This window comes from Agelaius tricolor, unplaced genomic scaffold (genome assembly GCF_023055355.1).
Source record: "Agelaius tricolor isolate 1412-34295 unplaced genomic scaffold, bAgeTri1.0.p SCAF_27, whole genome shotgun sequence".
NCBI classification, from domain to species: domain Eukaryota; kingdom Metazoa; phylum Chordata; class Aves; order Passeriformes; family Icteridae; genus Agelaius; species Agelaius tricolor.
In genome coordinates, this window is record NW_027269287.1 from 133,102 (window position 1) to 154,595 (window position 21,494).

General features: G+C 45.1%; 1 protein-coding gene across 3 annotated transcripts in view; it reads left to right on the top strand.

Annotated features, from left to right (window-relative positions):
* The first annotated feature begins 20,212 nt into the window (after positions 1 to 20,212).
* The window catches only part of EPB41L4A (erythrocyte membrane protein band 4.1 like 4A), a 118,691-nt gene continuing 117,409 nt past the window's right edge, over positions 20,213 to 21,494 (top strand). For 2 of the 3 annotated variants that reach the window (XM_071448555.1, XM_071448557.1), the window contains exon 1: positions 20,215 to 20,862. In XM_071448555.1, the coding sequence (XP_071304656.1) occupies positions 20,764 to 20,862 (99 nt within the window). In that variant the 5' untranslated portion in view covers positions 20,215 to 20,763. Of the gene's footprint in view, positions 20,863 to 21,494 lie in introns of all 3 variants that reach the window. The other variant, XM_071448556.1, reaches the window with a different exon arrangement.

Genomic DNA, 21,494 nt, shown 5'->3' on the forward strand with positions numbered 1-21,494 from the left:
AAAAACAAATGTGCCTGTATGATGAGTGTTATTCATTTTTAATATATATGGTGACTATCAAATCAAGAGGAAAGGCAGCGGTAGGTCTTTGACTGGTTCATTAAGGAACAAATCCTTAAGTATTTTCCCCAGTATTTTCCTTGTGCAGACATAAGCCTGTCACACTAAAGACGGGGCTTGGAATCAAGCACAATTTAGGGTTGCCTGCTGCACTGCACTTACGGATGCCATTTGCTGCACTGGAGGAACTGCAAGGTGAATCCTGGGTGGATTCTGTGTGATGGATGCTGTTTCAGGCTCAGCATTCTGTGTATCTGCACACAAGATCTACACAGGAAATCCAGAGGTATCACATGATACCGTAAAAGGTTCATCATCATCATTACTATGATCTGGCTAGTGCAAGGTTGTTCTGCTGTACACAGCCTGGCATTCAGAGGCATCCAATGCATAATATAAAGGAGGAGATGAAGGAAGGTTCTAATGAAGTATGGCAGGCACAGTGTTGAAAATGTAGCTTAGTCCCATAAAACCAGAATAAGAATATTAATATTTTAAAAATAAAATATTATTAACATTATTTAAAATTAAAATATTGACACTTTATAATATTTTAAAAATTAAATTGACACTTTTACCTCTAAAAAGCTTTCTAAATGTCAGTCTGTAGTAGGATGTTCTGCCTAAGCCCAGATACAGAAGCTTGAACTTAGTCATATTTACATTGTCTGTGATGAACTGAGCAAGGAGGGCCTGCTGTTCAGTGATGAGACTGAGCAAAGAGGATATGCTGGTTTTAGGTCTCCTTGACCAACTATCAGACCCAGTGCAAGGCCATGCAAGGCCCTGATATGGAGAGTCAAAAGTGTTGAACAGAAGAAACCAAAGAGCTGATTACAAAAAGAAAAAAAAAAAAAAAGAAAAAAGAGCATATTTTGCTGAATAAGCCTGGCAACACTTAGCCTAAAAATATCTATGACTGACAGTCAATTAGGTCATACTGTAAAACCCCAGTCCCACTTTTTCACAGTGAAGACTTCTAGCACACCCCCCTAAGGTATGTGAAAATCCTCCCTGAGTGTGAGTACAAGGCTGCTCCTGGAGGTTGAGTGAAAGAGATTGCCCATGGTACTTGGTATGAGTGAGTAACACCAGTCTCTCCTGATGAATGGTTTTTGCTAGCCTTAGTGCTGTGCAGTGCTTCAACACTGCTTCAACAATAATGCATTACAGTAGTAGTTATAAGTACCTATACTGTGTGGAAATTCTGATTGAACTATTTATTATCTACTAATTAGCATTATTGTAATAGTTTTAAAATGAATTTTAAATAAATTAATAAATAAATTAAATAAATTGTTTGCCATCCTTAGTTTTGTTGGACAAATCAGTACAAGGGTTGTATTACAGCTGTATAATCATTTAGGCATAAAGCATTGACTAAGTATAGGGCTAAGATTAAATTGAGATGCACCTTGATCCCTGTCTGAGGAGGAATTTAGGTAGCAAGGAGATCCTTTTGCACTTTATGTCTCAATGAAAGGGCTTCTCTTACAAACTTTTACTGATGCTCCCATTCTGCATGCACCACAGAGGTGTCTAGGTGTGACACTATTTCTGTCTACTGTGGTACTAAATTTATTTGTGTCAGAGCATTGCAGGATCCTAATTCCAAAGCAGTAAAGTCAGTCAGCTGAAGAGTCTTCCATTGCCTCAGTACCCCAGAGAAAATTCTCACATTTAATTGTAGGTCAGTAACACAGGAGTGGCCCTAGATAAGCATCAAGAGTTTGACTTTCTCCCTGATTACAATAAAAGCCTTTCGGATTTTTTGGCAAAGTCCTAAAGGAGTAAAGGCCAGCACATGGTACAGGCAGGTCACTTCTGTAAGCAAAAACTTCCTTCTCCCCAGTATGGATAACATTCATATCACACACCTCTTTACACTGTTGTCATGCTGCCTAGACTGCCCACAGAAAATAAAGCCATACAAGGACCTGAGCCTTCTGTAACACAAGGTCATACAGTGCACTTAAAAGACCTGTTCATATAGTAAAAGATGTGAGATCTGAAATCTCACTTACTCTTTCTAAGCAGGATTATAAATATATAAGTAAGACACAAGAAATTATGTGTCTTAAAAAAAATAGTTAAAAATAGTTCTCCACATAGTAGTTATACTTACAAATATTTGTACATCATCAGGCTTTTGGGAGAAAAAAGCTTGCAGGAACAGATAACTCCAGTTAGTCTTACTTTCCTAAAGAGAAAAAGATGTTAGCTCTGTCCTTAAACTAGAGAAGAATTTTAGATTGCGTCAAAGGGTTCTTTATACTGCCAACCATTGAAGCTTGTTATATGTATAGTGGTGTCATATATTGCATACAGAAGTATTGGGGAGGTGCTGAGGAGACCAATAATCAGAGGAGTGCATGTCCTGTCTCTAGTTAGAACATGATTTGCACCTACATTCAGGATGTATGTCACCATTTGAATACTTACAAGAAAAGGAATTACTAGAGTCTTAAATCTTAACCATAGAACTATTACTCTCTTTAGAGTACAAGCAGATAAGCCTGGAACACAGTGTTCTCAGTGGTGGGCAGCCACTCTTACTAGTCAAAATGCAAGATTTTTAAAAAGTGCATTTTTCCCTGCCACTTGTTAGTCATAATTTTCCTTTGACTTGATAGTCGCAATTTTACAACTACTTCTGTCTGCAAGTGTTACAAATAAATTTGTAGGTATAAAAGTGTTAGAGCTTGTCTTTCTTTTGAAAATGATCCATCTGTATGATTTCTAACAGTGCTTAACCTGTCTTGTCACCACACACAGAGATATCCTTGCTTTGCCCAGAGAAACGACAGTTATGCTACAACAGAAAGGGGAATACGGGATGACAGCTTCCTTTGTCCATAGCATTACGACAGATAGTTTGGCAGACCAGAAGCTATTCCTTGCAGCTGTACTAGCAAGAGTATTGAGCTACCTTGAGCTAGTTCTCAAAGCCAACACCATATTTGCATCATAGATTACTTTTCATGTCTACTGGGTACCAGGCCAAAACATTCCCTCATTTGCTGTCTCCTTCTATGCTTCCTATTCAAAGAGAATTCCAGTGCCCCAGAAACTTGTGCCGCTCTTGCTGCCAGCTGATGGACTTAGCTCCTGTCCCTCTAGATGCTTCCTCTGTGCCAGTTGCATATACACTTTGTACTTGCTTGAGGGCAGGCTTCCAAATCAAAAAGTGTGCATTGTGTTAGGGCATGGTGCTCACATCAGGGCACTGCCTCTGGTACTATCAACAGCCCTTTCTCTTCTTGTTAACTGAAAGTGGCAGTGCAGAGCAGTCAGTTTGAGAGGGCTTCTTCTCCCATGCCAGCTCATGCCAGCTCCCTCCAGCCTCTCTGTGGACATCTGTAGTGTGTGAGAGGGGCTGATGCGGAGCAGTGTCTTTTCTGTGCAGCTAAGGGGGCAATTTGGGAATTGCTCCCTTCCTCATCTAGCCTGTCTCTTGCCACCTCTTACCTCCAAAATTTTTGGTTTAGACGCCTTCAGCTTTGCCTCCAAGCAAGGAGAGTGAGAGCTCCATGGAGGCCCTGGCTGAGGCCGAAGCCCCCTGAGCCTTCCTGACTCATGCAGGTAAAAGGCGCTTGCATTGACTGCAACAAGAGGGAACTTGTCTCGTGCCTCTGGGCTTTGCCCATCTAATCCAACCGAGCACATCAAGGCTTGCAGGCTACCCCAGTAGAGGAACCCAGCAGGAAACAACAGCGGGAAGGCCTGGGCCAGAAATAGAGAATAGCAATCCGAGAGGAAGAGGAGGAAGAGGGATGGCAGGAGACGCCAACAACCCCGGAGGCTGTGGCAGGCCGGGAAGCTCAGGTAGGAATGCCCCAGCTCTGCTGCCTTTCTCTCCACACTGCCCTGAGTCGGCCCAAGGTGCTGGCAAGAGCCACCAAGGGCTGCTGCTGGCCAGGGCTTGGCAAGAGCTCCACTGCAGCCCTTTGCTTCTGGCACGGCCATGTGCTGTACCTTGGCAGGAGGAGTGGTCTGTGCGGGAGAAAACGGCCAAGGGAGAGGCTGTGAAGATGGGGCAGCTGCCATGGCTCTCCCTCCACTTCTGGGTGTAGCTGTCTTTTGAGCCACTCTTTTGAGATAAGGTTTCAATCAATTTCAATTTGGAAAGTACTAGCTCCCCATGACTAAGGAAGTAGATCTTTCTCTATTGGGAGGGGGAGATGCTCTTTTATGCGCTCTTCCCCCACTCTGCTGCCCCTGTGCCCGGTTGCCTTGTGCGCCCTGCCACCCTGTCCCCTCTGGCCGTGCTGGGGTGCGGGCTGGCAGCCAGGCCGGGCCGAGCAGCGCTTTCAGCCCCAGCTCCCGGCTGCCCACACCTGACGGGAGCGGCGGGGAGTGCCGGGGGCACCAGGCACTGTCGCTCAGGGGCCGCGGGGTGCAGTCTCGTCCCCTGGCCATTGGAGCTGACGGGGCCGGCTAGCTGCTCCCGGAGTGTCCGGTGGAGACTACAAATCCCGCCACTCCCAGGTCCTCTGCGAGAGCCCCGAGTAGTGGCTCCGTCTGCGGTGTAGTGACGCATGCGAAAGCCGGACTGCGAAGTGCTGAGGCGAAGGAAGGAAGGAGTGAACACACATGCGGGTGCCAAGGCACCTTACGGACCCAGACGGAGCCAGTAACAGGGTCAGAAGAAAACCGTTAGGGAGGCACTTATAAAGGGGAAAGGTGTAACGGAAAGAGACACGAGGGACCAATGAACGAAGCCCAGGGGAGGAGCGAGGGGCACAACTGAACCAATGGGAATGGCCTGGGGAGGGAAAAGGCTCAGGGGACAAATCATATGTTAGGTAAGGGAAGACTGACACAGAAATTTCTCGAAAGGAAAGGGGGTTTGGTTACATTGATTGACAGGTAACTTGTGGAAGGGACGAACCATTACGAGGGAGAACATGGGGGCAACCGAGGGTCAAACCAAATTCTTAACTTATAAAAAATAACCAACTTTACAATAAACCCATGCAGGACACTCAATGCTACAGCGGGCTCAAGGCACTCGGGAGCCCTGAAGGGCCGGTAAGGCTGAGGGCACCGGGGCTGCCACAGTGGGCACAGCGCCTCTGAAGGCACGCTGCGGCTGCTGAGGAGCTGCTGCTAGTGCCCAAGGCACTGAGGGGACGGTGAGGCAGTGGGGACTGAGGGCAAGAAGCGGCTCTGGGGGCTGAGGGCGATGGTGGCGGAGGCTGGGTGGGCAGGGAAGAGGCGCGGGCTGGGGGGGCTCAGGGCACTGAGGATGCTCAGGGGAATGGCAGCACTGTGGGGGCTGATGGACTAGGAGGTTTTGAAGCGACTGGGGAGCTTGCGGGTGCAAGCTCATAGCTGAGGCTATGGTGGGGCTGAGGGCACACGCAAGTGACTCAGTGCTCCCTTTGCTTTGTAGAGATCTCCGTCTGCTCGATGTTTCCAGAAGGACTGCTCTGCACAGGACCAAGGGACGGAGGGGGAGTGGGGGGAGATGGGCCGACTGGGTTCCCTCTGTATCTTGTCCTAGCCCTGTTTGTACCGGGTTAACATTGTGCCTCTATATAGTTATGTATTGTAAATGCACGGCAGCTGATAGGGAGTCAGTGCTTGGGCAGCATCCCTGTCCTGCCCCCACCACGGGGCTTCAGGTGCCTAGGCAGTGCCGTTCCTCTCTGTCCCCCAGGGGCTGGGGGCAGTGGGGCCTGCTGCTGGTTCTCCTCCCCTCTCCCTGTCTCCTCTCTTCCTGCAGTTCCCAGGCACTGAAAGAGCAGTGGGTGGGCACACTTACAGGGGCAAGCTGCTGCTGCTGCCGCAGGGGGATGCTCCCGTGGCAGCTGCACTGAGGAACACAGCTCCTCAGCTGGGGAGAGCTGCGGCTGCGGGCAGCTGATCAGGCACAGCTGCCTGATGAGGCACCACAAATGGCTTGAGGCTCACCCAGCTCTCTGCCCATCCCTTTTGCCACTGCCCAGGACCCAGGGAACATGAGTCAGCCACCTGCCAAGCATCAAAGCCCTGGCTGTGCAGTTGAACAGCCACCCTGTGGCAAATGTTTCTGTGCTGTGGGCTCTGTGCCTGAGCACTTCTCAGTGCACTGTTCTGGGCTGCCAGGGAGCCTTGCCTAGTGCACCGACCTCGTGTGCAGGGAAGCAAGGGGCCCTGCAGCCACTTGGCAAGCAGAGGCTTTGAAGAGCCAGCGGCAGCGCCAGCATGTCTTTGCTGCTGCCGCTGGCAGGAGCGCTGTTGCACGGGGCAGAGAGGCCGGCGGCCGGAGGCTGCCAGCTGTGTGCGACGCTCAGGCTGCTGGGGCTGGGTGGCTGCTGGCCGTTGGCCCTTTGTGCTGTGGGGCTGCTCTGTGAGCGCAGCTGGCTTCTTGCAGGCTGACCCCGAGCAAGGGCCTGCCACGGCCCTGTCTGACGAGGGAGGACAACCTGGCTGCTCACTTTTCAGATGAGTTTGGGAAGGAAAGGCAACCTTCTGCTGTGGCCCAGCTGCCCTCTTTTGCGCCCCTAGTGTGGCCGTGCAGGTGTAGCACCCTGAGGGAGGACGTGTGCTGCTGCCCACAGCTTGGAAAAAGGCAGGGCCAGGGCTGGGGCGGCTTTTCCCAGCACCACGCCAGCTCTCAGGAGCCCCCACACCACAGCCACACCTCCCTGGGGTGCCACATGGTTCCGCAGGGCACTGAAGGCTGGGCAGGGCAGGCTGCGACAGCACCGGCCTGGTGGTCTCCACTGACAGGCTTTGGTTCTATTTTCCTTTGCAGTGGGATGGACCAGTGGCAGCAGCAGCAAGATGAGGAGGAGGTGGCTGCCCTGGCCCTTTGCTCTGTGGCAGGCTGGGGCTGCCCAGGCCCCAGGCCAGGAGGGCTCTGGCTGCAGCAGGATGGTCTTTGGGCAGCTTCTGGCAGCCTCTGCATGGAGCATGGCACGCTGCCCCAGCCCATGCAGGTAAGGCAGCCTGCACAGGGGCTGCCCATCCCTGTGTCCAGCTGCTGCCCAATCAGGGTCCCCACGCATGTGGCCCAGCCAAGGACCTCTGGGCTCTTCAGCCATGGCTCAGCCTTCTGCTAATAGCCCTTGGCAGGGAGCCCAGGCTAGGGAAGAGCAGAGCTCTGCAAGAGCTCCTCCTGCTCTTGCACCGGGCAGCTTCTCACACAGGTCCCTGCTCTCCTGCCTGTCCTGCAGGAACTGCACAGCAAGGGCTCACAACTGAAGGCATCTTCTGCAAAGCCGAGAGCACCACTTAGAGATAGATAATACTTGTTCAGTTTAAACTTCACACTATACGTTGTAGAGAACAGAAGGCAGAGGACAGAACCCCTTTCGGCATACCTGTGGTTACATTTGAGAGAGGAGGGGAAGGAAGAGCTTATAAAAATCTCAGGACAGATAAAATGACAGTGTTTGAAAAAAATAATTAAGCATAGAGGAAACAGAAAAGCGCATAGCTTTCATAAGCTTTTGGAACACGTTGGTGTTTCTTATCCTCTTGAATTACTTCTTTGTCTCTTCAATTTTTGACCTCTCAGGGCAGAAGCTGATATGCTGTAAACCATGAGAGTCTAAAAAGTACCAGTTGCTTTTTGCACTGTTTTATTTGACATCACTGAGAAAAGGAGAACTATGTGAAATGTTGGTATAAACAATTAGAGACAATGCAGTTCAAGCAACAGTTTTCATTCCCTTTGGATAAATATAGCCCTTAGATAATAAGTTATGGCAATATGGATTTAACACCAAGGTCAATGAGCAAACCCATGTTTCCCATGTTTTGGCAGGAGAAGCAACAGTACAGTGGAAGAAAAGGGTTTGGAGTAGATATAAATATTTTTTAAAAAATCTCTGTGAAACACATCAAGAGAAACAGAAATTAGTACATATAGTTATATGTATGTATTTACAGCACAGAGGGAGTGGAACAGCTATGTAAATTTAAAAAGACTGTGGTTTATACAGATTTGAAAAATAGGTATTAAAGCAATTAAAGGAACTCAAGCTTACTTGAATGATGAGTTGTTTTTCTATCCTGCATAATTTTAAAACTATGTATGTGTACATGCTTTTGTAGTAAGAAATGGTAATTTACTTTACTTTAAGTACTATCATGTATTCTTTATTTTTTTTCTCAATGCATTTATGCAATTTTGGGTCCAAATAAATCCTATTAAAATACAATCTTTTAAATATATTTTTAAGCAAATGTCAAAGAACGAAATTAATATAACATCTCAGTAACTATGGAAAACAAGATGCTATAAGGATAGAACAGAGGATGTATAGCCATTTATCGGTATAGCAAGAGTAGAAAAAAGATTTGGAAGTCCCTTGTACTTTTTTTTGCCTTGTGATGAAATCTTCAAATTTACATGAAAAATATGACTGGTACAAGAGGCATTTAACTTTATGTGTTGTGGTTCTATCTTTAGGTATTATGTAATGGTAATTTTCTTATCTAAAAACAAAATAAAAAAGTATAAGACTTCGCCTATTTTATTTTAAAATTCACAAAAGTTTGAAGTAGCAACATTCTGTAGTGCATACTGTATTAAAAAATTAATTTTAATTCCAGACAAAAAACAACAGGGCATCTGATTTATCATTGTGAAGGGGACTTCACACTTTTCAGTCAAACAGCTGATTAAGTTGTTAGTAAATTATTAAACAGTGCAAATGAAGGAGATAGATGTTTAAAAGACAGAATAATGTTTAGGACACCAGCTACTCTTAGCACACTATATTAGCAGCAGATTAAAAAACATTACATACCTACAAGTAAATGGAAATGATGGTCATAAAAAATGTGGATTGATTGCACTAAGAAAATATGTGGAAAAATCTTTCCCTTAACATGTCACAAGGTAGAGAAGAAGATCAAAAGAGGTGGGTTTAAAAGTAGTAAAATTTTAATACTTAGTGGAATAAGAATATCCAAAGCAAACAAAGAAAAATAATAATGTAAGGGAACCTGAAAAAAAGAAGAATATTGTACAACTCAGAAAAAGCAACAAGATAAATAATTTCAGATTTTATCTAGCATACTAAAAAGAAATACATTGACATCATCCAGTATAAATACTAGTAAATCACCTGTAATATGTAGGAAGTATACCCAAGAAAGAAATTAAAACTATAAAAAAGAAACAGAGCATCATGTCTCAACTCTTCAGTCACTGCAACATTTACTTTCTGATTACTGAAAGCCGGATACTTTTGGTTAAATTAAACTTTCTAATGGGCAGTCCCAAATCAGTAGAAATAGTGGAGTGATTCCAGGAGCCTTTAGAATGCCTTCAGCTACTGAAATAGGCAATATTTAAGAATTTGATTTACAAAATCTTCACACCATAAGGTCTGGTCACTTTAGATAAATTTCAAACTGCACATGTTACTTAGAAAATATAGGATTTAAATTCTGCATTTTTAAATACAATATTTTATTCAAATTGGGAACAGTTGGTGAATAAACAGAGGCATTTCTGAAATGAAGATAGTGATCACTATTTTCAGTTTACATATAGTCACTTTGACCAATTTCATATATAAATAGTCCTAATAGATGGTGAACTGAAATAAAAGTTCATTAAGAGATGATACATTTACTTCATATCTTAAACCATACTTCTAAAAATAACATTTTGTTTCCTCAGTATAACTACAGATCACACATTGTTATATTTTAACAACCAGTTCTTTCAGAATCAGTGAGGAGCTCTGACCTTGCTCACTGTGCAGCTGAAGATATTTCTTAAATTGTCAGTAACTTTCAGCAATCTTTCTTCCCGTTCAATGCTACCAGACTTCCTAGGGATGACCCACGTAGCTCTTGTATTCACTCCAGTTATTGTCAAGAAATGTGATTATTACCCATATAATCACGTATCTTCTCTCTGGCCACCAATTCAAGCCTGAAGGTCAGTATGCCTCGGTTTGAGTGGCTATTGGTTTATTTACAGTCAGCCTTCACAGAGTGGATTCTGGCTGCCTTCAGGGATTGTGTCTTCTGGCTATGTCTCCTCTAGAGAGTAGTGCCAATGCAGTCCCTTTTGATGAAGAGCAAAACCAAAATGATTCTTCATTAAAGCAAGCTGTTCTGAGCAAATGAAACTAAGAGGGACATCCTGGAAATAGCTTACATGGGGAAGCTTTTCTAAGTGTTATCCCCAAAAAGCTGGACATCCCAACTAACCAGCAATCAAATTCTTGACAAGGTTAGTAATTTCATTATAACTGAATGGCTTTTCAGTATTCTTTAACCAGGTATGTCTCTGCCTATGAAGAAATATACAGGATGATCCCACAAATGGAGATATTGTCTTGAATAATCTCAGAACCCAGCCACTGTTCAGTTGCTCAGATTTTCTCTGAACTTAAAGGTCACGTATAAGCCCAAATAAACGTCAAAGTGTTAATGAGTTTCCTCTGTGATTATGGTCAAACTATTAATCTTGTATAAGTCTGGTGTAAAGGGCATCAGGAATACCCTGTTAAAGAAGATCATGAAGTTATGTGTTAAAGAATCCTCTGTGGTTGGAGAACCCTGGTATGTTCAAAACCTCATTCAGACTAACATGGTGTCTGATTTGTTGGCTGTCTTGTGCATATTCATATAGATGCAAAAAATATTCTACCCTGATGACTTTCATTTACCTGTGTGAGACTATAAAGCTGTGTAGTCTCCAACATCTAAGGTTTTAAAAGCAGGGCTGAATAATGTCCTGAGGAAACTTTGTCTAGCCTCACAGTTGATTAAGCTGGAGTTTGACCTAGAAACATCTTGAAATCCTTTCCAAGCTTATCTTTTGCTACCATCATCCTAAGATATTTGCTGATATCAGGTGAACTATCATCAGTTCTCTGGTGAGTCAACCTCAACTGAGTGCCAGGTGTCCACCCATTCTTTTTCACTCACGCTTCTCAACTGGATAAGGGCAGAAAATATGATGGAAATCTAATAGGTCAAGGTAAGAACAGGGGCATCTTTTACTAATTAGTGTCATGGGCAAAACAGACTTGACTTGGTGCACATTGGTTTAATTATTAGCCAAATAAAAATAGAGTAGCATGATGAGAAACAAAGACAAAACCTGAAAGCCCTCCCCAACTTCTTCCCAGGCTCAACTTCTCTCCTTCAGTGTCAACACTTCTACTTCCTTCTGCCTCCAGCAAGGGACGTGAGAAATAGGGGCTGGGGTCAGTCCATAGCAGTTCTTTCATGCTTCTCCTTCCTCCTCACTTTGCTGCTGCTGCAGCATGTCCCTCCTGTGGGATACAGATCTCCATGAACTGCTCCAGTGTGGGTCCTTGCCACAGGATGCAGATCTTCACTACTGCTCCAGCTGATCCCTTTCCACGCGGTCAGTCCTTCAGGAACAGCTTGCTACAGTGTGGGTCCCCCACAGGTCACAGTCCTGCCACCAAACCTGCTCCAGTGTGGGCTGCCCTCCATTGGCAACAGCCCCTCTGGAGTGGGCTCTCCATGAGCTGCAGTTTCCCTCTCGGGACCTTCTGCATATCTGCGTGGGTTCCTCCATGGGTACAGGGATCTCTGTCCCCTGTGCCCTCTGTGGGTTGCAGAGGCACAGCTGCCCCACCATGGTCTCCTCCAAGGTGAGCAGGGGAGTCTCAGCTCTGGCACTGGAGCACCTCCTGCCCTCCTTCGGAACTGACCTTGGGGGCTGCAGAGCTGTTCCTCAGATTTTTTCTCAGTCTTCCCTCACAGTTATTGTGCAGTGTTTTTCCATGTTGTTAAATGTGTTATTACATAGCCACCACCATCTTGGCTGAGGGATTGGCTGTGCCCCACAGTAAGTCTGCTGTGGGTCCACGTGTGGGGCTGACCCATCCTCCCTCTCCAGTGGCCATTCCTGCAGCGTATCCTGCCAAGACCTGGACACATGTACCTGGTACAAGTTCTGTTCAATAGCATTCTAAGCTTGGTTTCTCCAAGTGCAGAAGGATCACACAGGAAGGAACAAGAAGTGGGTGATTTTTTAACAATATTTCCCAAAGAGGGATCCTTGTCCTGAAATGTCATGCTTATTCTAAGCTGAGTATGCTTTCTTTGAAAGCTTCAAAGTAGGGGATGAAAAAATCAATTTAGAAGACCCAAGTGTTTTTCTGAAAAGGTCAATATTGTTTCAGTCAGCTGTCTGCCTTTTCTGACAGTCCTTACATCTTTTACAAAAGAACTATACAAAAGAACTTGGATCTATCTGTTATACGATAACAGTCAATATTGCCTTCTTGGTTTTCTTCATACCTCTATTGAGAGAGAAGTATAAATAAAATACTTTTTTTTTTTTGATGGTACAGACATCAGCAAACAGAAATACAACATTTATTTTTAACTAGTAAAAAAAATTGGTAGCATTATAGTCTGTACAAACACCCATTTATAAATATGCAAGGAATGGTGCAGAACTTGGTTACAAGCATCAGTTTGGTTAATAGATGTCAAAGTATAAATACCACCATTCAAAATGGTGTTTCAGGTATGCTGTTCTGGCAATGAATTAAGATCCTAGGAATACAGACCCTATCAAAACAGCATGAATATGATATAAATACATGTACAAGCAAATTAAAAATTCATCGTGATCATTCAGTGCAAGCAGCAATGGAAATTATCAGTGAACTTGGTATTATGAATATGGAACACTATCAGTTTGTAAAGAAAAAGCATTTCTGTAGATATATTAATAGAGACAGAATGACTTAATCTCATTAATCTTCTCTTCACAAATGCTGTGTATAGAGCCCTTATATCCTTGGAGCACTGCTGTATCAGTCCTTGGCAATCTGTGCTTTTCTGTAATGTGGTGGGTTTGAGAATATGCATCTATTAGAATAGTATTGCATTTTACAGGCTGTGTAAGCTGTAGCATTGCTACTTTCATGTAATAGAAAATAAATTAATGTCCATAGTGTAATCAATTTGTACATAATATTTAGCATGCTAAAAAGGGGTCTACACTTTGACTTATTCACAATCATCTCTGAACATCTGATGTGGGACACATAGTTCTCCAAGGCTGACAAAATCCCATTTTTATTTTCAAGGTATAGAAATGTACTTGGCTTCATGAGCAATTGCTTCATTTTTTATGTTCAGGTGCAGGGCAAAAGAACCTCCAAACATTGAAAACCCAAAAACCATATTATATGAGCAACCTAGAGCATACCTTGCTGTTTAATAACCCGTGTGCTTCGGAGGAGTTACAGCGAGACAGGTTACCAGTTCCCTGCAGGAAGCACCAGAAGCACACCTTTAAAAATACTTACTTTAAAAATTGTGTTTTACTGTGCACCAAGGTAGGAAGCCAGGCCAGGAATGCAGCTTGGGTTTTTGAGGAGCACAACAGGTCTGTGGAAGCAGATGAAGGGGAGGAACACCCATGGTGCTTAGACCACATTCCTGTTGCCTTCAAGGCAAAATGTTACATTGGAGAGGATTAGACCTGTGCAAGCAACATTTGCACTTCAATTCCATCAAGCTGTTTACATTTTCATGACCTCATCTGATACTCTCTTTCTGTCCCTGCTTGGCAGGCCCAGTTCCTACAGAAGCAATTCCTGCTTAGAGCATTTTTATAATACTTTCATCCTCTTTCTCTTTTTTCAGTTTATATGCTTTTCCCCTCCACTTTTCTTTTTATTTCTGTCTTCTCTGATGTACCTCTCATAGTTGCTTTTATTTTCCTAGCTTTCACCTCTGTGTGGTATACTTACTTTTCAGTTCTTTTCATCCCAGCAACAAACAGATGTTCTTTCTCCTCCTCCTCCTCTTTCTCCTGCACTTTTCTGCATACTCCCTTCTCCTCCCCTATGCTGGAAATTGAGTTTTTCCTTTTTTTGTTTCAGCCAGCTGAATGTTAGCATGGCCAAGTAATTTGAACTTAGAAGTGGGGTGGCAGTAAATTAGACTGTTATATAGACTGATGAGGAGCAGAAGGTATAGTTGTGCTGTTAAAGCCTGTGTCAAACACACACTATGAGAATATGAAAGGCAGCAGCAGTACCAGGACTTTAAAAATGCTCTGAACCTCTTATTCACCTCATCCATTTCTTTGAAAAACACTTGATGCTGATAATTTTTATTCTGAATGCAAGATGAGTTCTGTAATTTCCTTGCTTTATAAAGGACTTGCTGGCCCATGGAGGTCCCATTTACATTTTTTTCCGTATGTCCTAAGGAGAAAATCAAATGTTAAAAAAGGATACACACAGAAATATGTCAGTCAGGTGTAACCATGCTTAGAAACTCCCAGAAAAGGGGAAAAGTTTCCAGATTGTACCATTGTTCAGCCTGACTTAATAATTCCAGAAAATATGCTATATCAGAGTGAGTTTCTGTCTTCTGCAGCAAGAAACATCCCCCATATTGAAGAGAATGTGATAAACATGAAATCAATTAGACAATTTAGTGGCCCTGACTGACTTTGAGCTGGAGCAATCTCTCTGCAGGCTCAGCATTACTCAGAATCAGAGGCTGATGTAGGAGCTTGAGGGAATCCTTCTCATCCGTCTGCTGCCAAAAGGAAATTTGAAAGGAAGACACAGCAGGCTACATGTGGCATGCTTTAGTCTGTATCTTTTCATATTAATCTGAGTCTACAAGATATATGACAACCTGGTTATTTCCTTAATCAGTTGCGGGAGCTATTTAAATCTCTTTGCTTTTGAAATCAACATAGATAAGTGTAGTCACTGAAGAAAAGATTTATTTCTTCCAATTTCCTCCAGCATCCCATCACCGCCCCATCTCATCGTAGCTCACAATAGATGATGTTGTCCAGACAATAACTGCATTTTCTGCTTTCAAGGTTCAGCTAAAGAGCACTGCTTATCCAGAAAGGGCAATTCTTCACAGAAATTGTATTAGAAAATCTCTAGATTTTCAGGTTGTCCAAAACTTGAAGTGTTGCTGCATACTACAGCTGATATTATTTTAGTATGCACCTCACAATAGTAGAAATTGATATTAACTACATAAGAATGACATGTTTAAATTAGAAACTGAGTTTAGGATTAGCATTGAAGTTCTCAATTGAGAATGTGGCTGTAATATCCAAACATCAGAAGAGAGAATAAATGTAGATGTAAAACCTGTAAAAAAAAATTGGACCTGAATTTTTAAAGTTTAAAGTTCACAGTAGTGAGTTTATTAAACATAAACGTAGTCAGCTGTTTTCTCCATCAGAGCTTTCTACTGATGGCTTGTATATATAGATATTTTCTTTTATGTGTGGAAAATGCTTGTCTTAATGGACATCTATGTCACTCTTGACTAATTGCCTCTCTGACCTGGCTTGGAGTTCTGGCTGGGGAGAGTCGGAGAGTCCTCCCAGCCTGTCTTTGCCTTGCCTAGATCATTGCTGAGGTTTATTGTGTTCCTGTGTTTATTTACTGTGGCATTTGTAGACCTCTGTCTAATTAATCTCAGTGGAACAGAATTGAGGATCTCCAAAACTTGCATCCAGAAAGTGGCAGAGAGGAAAAGAAGAGCTGATGGTTACAAATAAACATGGTTTCTGTTGTGTTTGCACAATGTGGGGCACAAAAGGCAGGTTACCTGAGTCTCCTGTCATTTGCCAGCCAGCACAGCCAGCCTGTCCTTGGAATAAAAAATGCTTCACTAAGTCTATTCAAAGCAGCTACTTTCTACAAGAATGTCAGAGTATATCGGATGCCTTGGAACAGGCTTAGCACCAGATCCCTGAGATGTAGGTTCTGGCTTACCATTGTTCATTGTCTTAACCCAAAGATGCATGTCTGGAGCTATTCTAATGGGATAGGAAAAAGTATAGTAGTGTGGAGACAATATTCTCCTTTCTGTGCTTAAGCATGGATCTAGTCTGTTGTGCTTTATTAAGAAAAGCAACATTTTATCCACTAGGTACTATTCTTTGAAAAACCCTTTGCAAGAAGATTACCTCCCAAATATCCACAGTCCTTCACAGCCTCTGTTTTTCTCTGCAGACTGGGGCTACAAGGTACTGTTTTAAATTGTGAGAGCATAACTTGAAGTCATGTAGAGAATTCTTGGTTTTGTTTCCTCTTGGTGAGTTAGATTGTTACATCTTGCCACCCAATTACCTTTACTATTAAAACTTATTAAGTTCTGCCGAGGAAGCTAAGCGTAAGCAAAATAAAACAGGATCATCTGGTTCTTCTTTGCATAGGGGTAACTTGTCAAAGTCTTGGCAGAAACTTTGTAAAACCACATCACACACAAAATTAGGTTCAATAAATAGTGGCTAAAACCAGATTTTTTTTCTTGCCTTGATAAAAGTGTACAGATCTTTCAGTTTCTAATTTTAGCTCTATGGTTTACAATAAATACCCTGAAAGCTTTATTTTAAATTTTTCTTGGGTGGAGAAGGTATAGTTAATACCATGTGTTCTTATTAAAAAATCAGGAAGTGAGAGATGCTTATTATTTCCTTGATTGTTAAGTGTGTGTTTGCAATGTTGCAATCTTCTGGGGTCTTGTTAAATGTGTGAAGAAAATCAGGAATTGATTGTCACTCAGTCCCATGTCCGTTCAGAGGATTTCAAGGCATCTATTGCTATAGAATGACTAATACATATAATCTGTTTAAGTTTACTTTGTAGCCTCCTAAGATTTTAAAAAATGTTTTGTTTTGTTTGCCTGTGTGGGTTTTTTTATGTTATCCTTGCACTGTATATCTGAACTTTGGCCTTTCTGTAACATGTTTTGTAATTAAGTGGTCTTAACTGGCATGTCTTGCTTTAAGGACTCTAAATCTATTGTGTAGAGCATAATGTCAACATTTTTGCAGGAAGTTATAAAACTGATGAATATCTGAATAAATTTATTTTCACAGTGGTTTTGATCATAGATTCTAATGGTGCAGTGGGTGCATACATGTCTAATGTGTAGTAGTAAGACAGAATCCAGATAAATCAGTAGTTGGCAACATCCTTGAATGTGTTTTAAGTAAAGCCTTTCGTTAGTTAAATGAGAAATGTCAATTCATGCACCATTGCAACAAACTTTTTCCTCTGAATACTGTAAAATGCTATGTGGAAAGTATTCTTTTTCCACTGCCTGCTTTGCTCCTCTTTTTGGATCCAAGAATCACAAATAAGCAGAGTTTCTAACAGCATTTTGAAGCTCTGGAGAGCCCCTGTGGCAGGGCTGAGGACAGGTGTGTCTGGGCAGGTGGGCAGTGCCAAACCAGAGCAATGCAGTGCTGCTGGGGGAGTTGTACCCTGTAAAGACCAGAGACACTTGAACAGTTGTCTCAGTAAGATTTTTTTCTTTAATAGAAGATACACTCAGGATTGTACATGTAGCCCAGAGAGTATGTGCTGTTTCTCTGTTTTCATTTTAATTTTCTTGTATTAGACCTCAGTGCTTTGCCTCTCTCATTGTTTGAGCAGGGAACTGAGTCCAGGAGACTTGTTTTTACATGTAAAGAAGAATGAAGAGCTTGCTCTGTGCCTCTCAAACTTTTCACTCAGTCACTGGAAGCCCATATGGATAAGATGCAGCAATTGCATCCCTTCATATCAATGGGTAATAGTGAAAGGTAAATGATACTGATAACAGCTAAAACGAGTCATCGTAACTCCTACTACATTATCAACTCCTGACAGCAAATGTTTGTGAGCAAAACTGTGTAAAAATGAGGGAGAAACCAGATATGCCACGCTGTGTCCTTTGGCAATCAAATTGCTGTATGTTAGAATATGGATATAGGTCACTTCATGTATAGGAGTCCTTGTGGTGCCATTGTGGTGCCTTGGTAATATGACCTCATTGAAAATACTGCATTACAGCTAAAACTGAACATTTTAATGAGGGTGTACTGGATCACAGAGGCTGTAGCGAGTTCTGCTGGCTACTTCATCAAACAGGCAATAGACAAAAATGCCTTTATGCTCTGGTCCTGTACTTACATGCCTGAGTTAAACATGTCCATAAGTGTTTGTGTGATGAGAGCTTACATCAACAAGTTTTCCTCTGCAGTGCTTGACCTGTGTTTTTTATTGTAGAGAGAAGTAAAAAGGAGCTCAGTTTCCTAATGGATTTGGAAAACAGATGACTTTCTCAGGATCTTCATGAGTTGTGAGGTGGTCCTGATACTTGAAATACTGAGGCAGGGCTGATCTTTTGTAACATGGTGCTCCAAGATAAAACTATGTCCCTATGTTTTTGCCTGCTGGTTCTTTTGATTTCCTGAGCTTCTCAGGGCTCATACTGGTTCATAGTCTAGATCCCATCTATTCCATCCTCTCTTCCTCTGCTCCCCTAGCTGATTTTGTCTCTTCTGAATTTCAGAATCTCCTCCCAGGCTTTCACCTCAAGTAGCAGGCTCTGGTACTGCTTCTTTATCAAGTGGTTAGCTGTTTGCAATAGCTGGCTAGGAGACAAATTTGTGAGTTAATTTCTCTGTGCCCTAAACACTGGCATCAACTCAACATCACTGTGTATTATGTATTTTTCCCATGGACCAATCAGCTAATGTGCAGCAGCACAAAATGGATCTTCAAAAAGAGAAGACATGAAATAGTTCACTTGGACAGCTTATAAGCAACATATAACCCAGAGTAGTATTGATAAAACTGCTCAGATTTGGGATTGTGATTGTATGAACACTTAAAATTATCAATAAAGATTTTGAAGCAGTTTTGAGTTCACTGAACCCTCCCTCCCACTTGATTAACCAGTGATTTACACATATATAATGACTTTAACTGACTTAGAGGGTAATTTATATCACAATGTGCATGATACATACTAAAGGGAGGGGAAAAGGAACCATCTGATCTCTAGAAAATTGTCTGCTATCAGAGGGGCTCAAGAACTGTTTGAAAAATGTGTTTAGAAAGCTATGAGTAAATTTCCTAAATTTTCTGTGCTTTCTGGGTGGCATTCTCCCTGGGTACATATTGCCCAGGAAAAAAAGTTAGGAAGTCGAATTTTTTAACTGGCTAGTCTTTTTAAGTCTTTCTAGGTCTTTCAAAAGGCTTTATTTTTATGAACCTCTATAGTGGGTTTTGTCCTGATCTTCCCAGTGTTCATGGAATATTGGTTTTTTGCAGCTAGAGGATGGATATGGAGATCCCAGCACCCCAAGGTCCAAGTTCAAACATGAAAATGAGAGTGTCATTACTTGGGAGTAACAGGGTTATATTTAGGACAGGTGTTTAGAAGCAGACTTACCTACATATCCAGTAGGTTTTGTAAGCATGATTTCCTTGTGCCCCTCTCTTATGCTACACAAACAAGTTATTGACCATAAGAAAAACACCTCTGCATATTCTTAAATTTATACATGTGAACTTCTTCAATAGGACGACTCATGCATACAGATTTACATAAAAGACAGGCACTTGTGGGATCGGGGCTTAACTTGTAGGATCCCTCTCCTACCTGAGAAAGAAAAATCCTGGAGGTATTTGCATCAAAGAAAGTGGGTTGTTGTGTGCTCCAGAAACTATAGAAAGCAACTGCAAAAGCAGTTGGAGGATCTCTCGGGTTCCCCCTTTTCTTTGTTGGCTGGGTTTTGGTTTCCATTTTCTAAACTGATTTTTAAAAATGGATCTATTTATTTGTTTTTAATACTGTTGCTTTGCAAATTAAATATACCTGTAGCAAGCTCAGTATTTAACAGCCCGATGGAGAATAGACTTCCGATCTAGGGCACTTTCAAAAATTCAACCTCTGCTGGACCCTTCACTCGTGGTGTCTCCTGAAGCGCTTCTTTGTCAAGCGCAGAGACGAAACTCGCTCCCGATCTGACTCCCGCCGGAGCGGAGCCGGCGCAGCCCGCAGGGGTCAGTGCTGCCACGGAGACCGGGGCCGCGGCCGCCGGGACGGGCAGCCGTGCCCAGCGGCGACGGGGACAACTGAGGGGCGCGGGCCGGGGCCGAGGTCATCGCCCCCGCCCCACGGCAGAGGGCAGGGAGCGCCCGGCCCCAGACCAGGCACGCCGGTGGGTCCCGTGCCATGAAGCGGCGCGGTGCCGGGGCCGGGCAGGTGCCGCCCGCCGCTCTCCGCCCCAAAGGCGCCTCGGGGGAGTCCTGCCCGGCGGCCGGCAGGAGGCGGCCGGCGCTGCCGGACCGCCGGGTCTCTCTTCTCTCCATCCCTCCGCCTCCGACGGGGAGGAGGCGAGCGCTGCCGGAGCCCCCCCCGCACGGCCGCGGGCAGCCGGGGAGCAGCGCAGCGCCGGCCGGGCACCGCCACCGCCCCACTCCGCCCGCAGGCTCCGCGGCCGGAGGGAACGCGCTGGCCGGGCGGGGACCACCCCCACGCCCCGGCAGCGGCGGCCGAGAGCGCTTCCCCGGCCCCGCTCCTGCGCACAAAGGGGAGGCGCGGAATCGTGCGCGGACGGGGCGGAGGACGAGGCGGGTGGGCGGCTCGGTACCTCCCCGGGGCGGCAGCGGCGGGGGAGCCGCCGTGACAGCCGGGCGCGGGCGAGGGCTGTGCCCTGGGATCCTTCCTAAAAAAGCCGCCGGTCTTTTCCCCCCCTTTCCCGGAGAGAGAGGCCGGCAGCCCCGTCCAGGCTGTTGGGCGGGATGGCGGCGGGCCGCCCCGTGGGGCTGGGCGCTGTGCCCTAGCAGCCGCTGGGCTCCATCCGCGCAGCCGGGGCGCGGAGCCGGGTGCGGCCCAGACCCGGCTGCGCCTCAGCCCCTCTCCGCCGCCGCCCGAGGCTCTTTTCGCCTCCCCGCCCCGTCTTCGGCCATCGCAGCAGGCATGGGCTGTTTCTGCGCGGTCCGGGAGGAATTTTACTGCGAAGTTTTGCTCCTGGATGAGTCCAAGCTGACCCTGACCACACAGCAGCAGGGCATCAAGGTAAGGACGCCGGCAGGGCTGCGGAGTCGCGATGCGGGAGAGCTCGCGGGGCTGCCCGGCGGCGGCTGCCTCCCGGCTGCGCTGCGATAGCCGGGAAGGGAGCGGCGGCGGAAAAAAAGGGGTTTCAGGAGGAATAACGTCGTAACTTTGCTTACGGTCGCGCAAAGGACAGATGGATCAGGGTGACGCTCGCCGGTGGGGCAGACGGTGCTCTGGAAGGCTTCATCTCGAGATAGTGACTTAAAGCGAGCAGGTGCCGACCACCCCGTGGCACTCGGGACGCTCGGCGCAGAGGTATTGTTCTGTACCTGCCAGAGCAAGAAAAGAGAAGGCGGCTGTGTGCACGGTGTGTTGCGCACCCGTGTTGAGTCACTCCCCGCTCCCTCTGCCTTGGGCCGTGCCCGCCTGGGACGCGCTCTCCCGGGAAAGGCCGGGGGTAGCGGAGCGGGGCGGGAGCGCAGCAGCGCCTGAGCGCAGGGGCGAAGGTCCAGCCGCCTCCCTAGCCCGGTGTCCTGTCGCCCGGCCGCTGGGAACAGCTCCTGCGCCGCTGCAGCACGCTCGGCGTGATGAACTCTTCAAAGTAGTCATCTGCCAAGCGCTAATGAGCCCTGACAGAGCTTGTGAAAACTGAG